The sequence below is a fragment of the Acyrthosiphon pisum genome, chromosome A1, assembly GCF_005508785.2.
Source record: "Acyrthosiphon pisum isolate AL4f chromosome A1, pea_aphid_22Mar2018_4r6ur, whole genome shotgun sequence".
Classification (NCBI taxonomy): domain Eukaryota; kingdom Metazoa; phylum Arthropoda; class Insecta; order Hemiptera; family Aphididae; genus Acyrthosiphon; species Acyrthosiphon pisum.
This window is the reverse complement of record NC_042494.1, coordinates 106,774,341-106,780,756: the sequence shown is the minus strand read 5'-3', so window position 1 is coordinate 106,780,756 and position 6,416 is coordinate 106,774,341. Positions and strand designations below refer to the sequence as shown.

Genomic DNA, 6,416 nt, shown 5'->3' with positions numbered 1-6,416 from the left:
ACACATCATTGTAAAATCAATACATTCATCGTTCCACTCAGAATCTAAAATATTTAGCATTAATACAATCATCAGTTATAACTTATCATGTGGAAACTTCTAAAATAAAAATGTAAATTTGTGACCAACGATTAAAACAATGAAATTCAAAAATAATCATTAATCAATCATTAAATTACAGTTTTCATGATTGGTATTTAACAAAATATAATAAAGAGGAAAAAATTGAACCGAAACCAAGCATTTCCAAAATGGAAGACTAAAAATAAGAAATATTTATTTGAAATACATTTAAGAAACAATTTCTAATAAACAAAAAAAAATTTTAGATTCTGAGTGGAACGATGAATGTATTGATTTTACAATGATGTGTGTTTTTTTTTTATTTTTTTTTGTGTCTGTCATCACCTTTTAGTATAATTATTTTGTTGTTAAAAATTTATAAAATGTTCAACTTTTATATCTAAGGATTGAAAATTTAAAACAAGATTCCACTTAAATATTTAACTCTGTTACCAAAATTTCTAAGAAATACATAAGCACAGTTTATTTTTATAGTAATTTTAAGTTCAAATTTGGACGAAATAACATATTAAAAAACCTGGAATAACTATTTTAGTTATTTTGTTGTGATTGTATAATATTATTTGTGGGTACTTGAAACTTCTAAAATATACTATTACATATCTATGATAGTACCACGGTTTGTTGTTGATGTATAACGCGTTACCTAATGGATATTGTGATATGATCAATTTGAAAATTATTAATAATTCTATAGATAAGTATATCTATAATATGTATGTCTAATATCTAGACTGACATACCACATACCGTCTCCGTTCAGAATCGTTTTTCTTATACAATGATATTATATCATTGAATTCAAATTTAATACCATCCATTATACAGTGACCCACTTGTAACCTACTGTATAGCAGAGTGAAATCCACTTAACCACCTTTTTTGAAATGAATATACATGGCAGGATACTAGTTGGAGGGGGTAGCGAAGGGGGCGCATCCCCCCACGACTACCACCAAATTCCTAGAAATATTTTTGTATTATGTATAATATTATGTATACATACAATAAATTGGATCCAACTTTTCTTTTATGTATTCCTGCATGGTACTTAAAATGTATAGGCAGCTTAGTCATACCTACCTAAGTATAAAGACAATTTTACGCCCTCCCCCATGGGCACATACATGGGCAATGTATGTGCACCTAAAACATTTCTAGATCCACACCTGGCAGATACATGGTACCTATTGCATTATTGCATCATAAATATATGGTTATTACTATTTATTAAAAAATAATAAATTTTGCATATTTGTTTCACTGTAAAAGATTGAGACACTGACTTAAACAGTGAACAAAGCATATAATTTTATGCTGGATTTATTTTCCTTTATTCCGTGCACTTCCTACACAGAACATAATACTGCACGGGCTATACATAGAAGTACAGTTTTTCTCTGTATAGTACCTACCTAGTCTTTATTCTAGACTTCCTATAGCTATTCAGGATGTAATAATGAGTATTGAAATTTGACAACAAACTTAACCTACATTATCGCTAATTGATATTGTCATATACTTATTATTTTTCATAAAATGATTTCATCTGTATTGGTAAATTAATAGTAATTAATAATTATTATCTAAATTCTAATTTATAATATAATTATAGTATATTGTATATAAATACAAAATACCCAATCATTTATCAGTACTCATTTCTTATATAACTATAATATATACCTGCCACTACATTTTAACTGTGAGACAATTTTATTTATTTATTTATTTATTTTATTATCTCATAATAACCCTCTCGTGCCACCACTAAATCTATTTAACACTACACGAAATGGTATAAACATGTAGTGGGAACCTGTTTAAAGGTATTAAAATTGAAAATGTTATGAATTGTTTACTGTGTATAAAATAATTTAAAAATTCAGTCAAATTTTGAACTTTAAAGTTCAAATACTTATAAAAATATATTATGTGACTATGTATATTTGATATTTTAACATTTTTATAAAAAAGATTGGGGAATTCTGTATAACACTTTCAAGCTTTTAGACAAACAAGAAAAATAATTTTGTCTCAAAAAACTAAAAAGAACTAGAAAATAAAAAATGTCTATTCGTAGCTTAAAATTTGTATAAATTATATTTTGAGAATTTCGTTGTAATACCTATCGAATATGTATAAAAAATGATTGTCCAAAATTCTAAATGCTTGGTTATAATAGACCATACGCGCCGCATTGCGACCATTGCCTACAAACTAGGTACTAAAACAATTTATAAGTAGTAAGACGTAAGTAGGTACCTATATTATTATAATATATAATATATAATTTTTTTTCACATACTTTTAAGTTGTAACCGTTATGTACGTATTACATAATACGGTTCTTACACCTCATTAATTTTACGTATTTACGAAATATTTTCAAATGAAACTAGAATGAAACATATAATATGTTGAAATTATTAATTTAAACCATTAACAATTTAAAATCAATATCTCGTCCTTGAACCAAGTTTTCAAATCTATATCTACTCGTTATATAGGTGTACAATTAATAATGTATACGCCTGTGTGTGTGTATATATATACTCAAATGTGTCAAATATTTTTTTAAAACACGGACCTCGTAGGTAAGTACGGTTGTCATGACACACATATATGTAAAACACATATAATAGGTATAGTACCCGCAATGAAAGGGGTTATTCGCGAGATTGTTTCATTATAATATACTATATACCTAGTTCAAAATATAACCGTGCTTAAAAATCTTTTAAATGATTTCGGATGACTTGGCTTTGGGAAAAAGTAAGGAAGTCTTTCCTCAATAGGACGTTGACTTTTGCCGTAGTGCCTTGCGTCAGTAGATCTCCTATAGGAGATCATTTGCATTCAAAAAATGTAAGTAGATATTTTATTGCTATATATATGTATAATTATATTATATATATTATAATAATAATTATTTTTAATTACTTGTTATTTGATGAGCTGCCCTCCTAATGAACCTACAATTAATTGATACGATGTGAAATCCAAAGGTGGGCATTAACTAGTTAAAAAGTTTAAGTTAATTTTTTTTTAACTTTTTAACTTAACTAGTTAGCTTATTTTCTAATCAACTTATGAACTTAACTAGTTTAATTTACAGTTGAAATAACTTAGCTTTTCTCAGTTGATATTAAAAAAATCCATCATGTAAAAAATATTTTGAAATTTTTCGTTTATACGTAAATATTACTATATCAGTAGGTATAAAATAAAAATTATCCAATACAAAAACACAAACATTTTTGTTATTTTTCTTGATAACATAATTTTGTGTGTATTAATATATTTTATTAAGTTGTAAATTATATATTATGCGAGTTGCAATTATAAATGTTTTAATAAAATTAATAATTTTAAATTACAAATTGACAATTGTTATCTTTTAATATTATATAACTTATAATATATATGAAGGTCATATACTCATCTTCACGTATTATGACATTCAATTGCTATACGATATAAAAAATATATTTGTTAAATTATTAATTTGAGATGAGTACCTATAGCTGTTTAAATTAGTAAATAATAGTAAAGTAAAAGTAAAATGATATACAGTGTGCATTATGATAAAAGTTCAATAAAATTGTTTTTATAATTTATAAATTAGAAACTAGAAAGACACATTATTCATTATTTATTGCTATGTGCCGATATACCTAATATGTTTTAAATGAGGCCCTTGAACAAAAAAAAAAAATATTAAATAATATACAATGTGTTTCAGGGTGAAGTGACCGGCCAACGTAATATGAAAGTATACCAAAAATGATGAAAAAATACCCTTTAAAGATTGAATCTAACTTTTATTTTTTTAGTTATGAGCAATTAACTAGGTATCTTTTTATCAAAACCATGCGTATCACGCATTTGTTTATGTATCTTCAAAAATTTTCAACATTTTGACGTAATTTTATTTTTATTTTAAAGCTATGTAATTGTCCTATCAACTGACATACGCAATTAAACCAGAAATGTGCTAATTATTTTTACTAAATTTAAAAAAAGAGAAAAAAGTTGGCAAAAATTAGTATTTTTAAAAGGAAATTGTACATTATTCCAAATAATTTATTATTAACTATGAGTTTTTGGTTTTTGTATTATAACAACTAAAATTTAACGAATAGTATACAATTTAAACGAATGACGACCAATTAACCGACTCAATCCTAGGAAAACTAAGATTGTGACGATTAACAGGAATATATTATGAAAACCAAACTTTCAAGGTATTCTAGGTATATTAATGTGTTATTCAGTATAATTCAGCAGAATAATATAAAAAACAAAAAACCCATACCAAGTAATAAATTATTTGGAATAATACACGATTTCATTTAAAAAATGCAAATTTTTGCCAACTTTTTTCTACTTTTTTAATTTAATAAAAATAATTAGTACATTTCTAGTTCAATTGCGTATTTTGGAGTGTTGATAGGACAATTAAATAGCTTTAAAATAAAAAAAAAATACATAAAAATGTTAAAAACTTTTGAAAATACATAAACAAATGCGTGATATGTATGATTTTGATAAAAAAAGTTAGACCCAATCTTTAAAGGCTATTTCTTTATCATTTTTGGTATACTTTTATACTGATCACTTCACCCCCGGAACACATTATATACATTAATATTTTTTTTTCGTACAAGGGCCTCATTTAAAACGTTGGCCCCTGGGCCTCAAAATTTCTTAATCCGGGCTTGAATGTACTTACGTATAAATATATAATATAATATAACCTCGGTGCAAGTAAAAATCTTGAACATATAGAACATTGCAGAATTTAAAATAGTTATCTATTTTGAAATTTTGTTATCTGGAAGGAGCTCTTCAGGAATAAAATTAGAAAAATTATCATTGAATATAGATTTTATATTGATTTTAATTCTCGATTGATGTGGTCTAAAAATTATCAAAAGTTAAAATGATTCTATAAGTTTTCACCGCTTATGCTATTGGCGTTAATATTAATATGATTCCATACCCCTGTTTGATGACTACAAATAGTTGATGAACTTTATGTTCTTCATAAAATATTTCTAATTTTTGAACTGCATTTAAAAATTAAGTCCTAAAATGTTGTTCTAAAATGTTGATGCATGAACTTTGCTACTTTGAAGCATAGTTCAAACGCTTCATTACATTTTGATATTTATCATTGCACTTGATAAATCTAGTTTAGAACTTTTTAACTGAATACATAAAGTCCACGTGTATACAATTAAATTGGCCATGTTTCAACTTTTCTGATGAAATTGTAAAATAGTCCATATAAGGTGAATGATAAACAGTGAATTCTTCAATCACAGACTACAATATTGTGATATTATTTTTCAGTAGGTAATATTAATATTATTGTAAAATACCACAGGACAATAAAGTTTAAAACAAAAGGTAAATACGCGGAGCGGTGGATGCTTCAGCTCACAAGTACCGCCTTCCCCTCCCCCACAATAAATCCACCACTGAATTGATACAATGGATTTAATGTACACAAATAATTACAATCCACAGATTAATTAGTACTAGGTAGCTGTTCTAAAAATGTAAAATTGTAACTTTTAGATAGAAACTTGTGAGGAAGCAGAAGATCATTGGGGGGATCGCCTTAGTCCGTGCCCTTTTTGCGGTCACGAAGATAGCCCGATTTTAGCTAGAAGTCAAAGATCATGCAGCGATCCTACAGTATCAGGATATTCTAGACTACCTCCAATTGTAAGTTCTTATAAATATTTTAATGTAAATCTAATAAACTGGATACCCACAAGTCGATTAGCCAGTTGCCATATACTAAATTAAAATTTGTTGTTTGAATTTGTTTGAAAATCTCCAAAGAAAAAAGTATTAACGTTTTTCGAAAATGTTTTTATAGGTATACAAAGACTACAAGTTATATAAAAAAATATTTTAATAAACGTTAAAATTTTTTGTGATACCTATCCTGTATATTTTTAAAAAGTTCTTAATTTTTGTAACATAGTTTGACGAAATTACTGTATATTTAATGTATGATTACCTAGCTCATAGTATTTTAGAAGTATTAAAATATACACAGGGGCGTGCCTAGAAATTTTTTTTGGGGGGGGGGTTCAACATTTTTAATAACGTACCTATTTTAAGTATATATATAAAATATTCATATAATATACATATGTCAGATATCGTGTCATATTATTCAATAGTAATATTTAAAAAATAATAATAATAATAATGTATAATACATTAAAATAAATTTTGAATAATTTGTCGTCACTCGTCATATATATTAGATATTAGATAATATAAAATATTAATAATTATTTTTATTTTTC

General features: G+C 26.0%; 1 protein-coding gene across 1 annotated transcript in view; it reads left to right on the top strand.

Moving 5' to 3' along the window:
• Positions 1–2,598: 2,598 nt before the first annotated feature.
• Positions 2,599–6,416, top strand: part of LOC100164401 (probable E3 ubiquitin-protein ligase HECTD2) — a 17,604-nt gene continuing 13,786 nt past the window's right edge. Inside the window, exons 1-2 of the mRNA XM_001945592.3 lie at positions 2,599–2,952; positions 5,671–5,820. Coding sequence (XP_001945627.1) covers positions 2,839–2,952; positions 5,671–5,820 — 264 coding nt within the window. The 5' untranslated portion in view covers positions 2,599–2,838. The remainder of the gene's footprint in view (positions 2,953–5,670; positions 5,821–6,416) is intronic.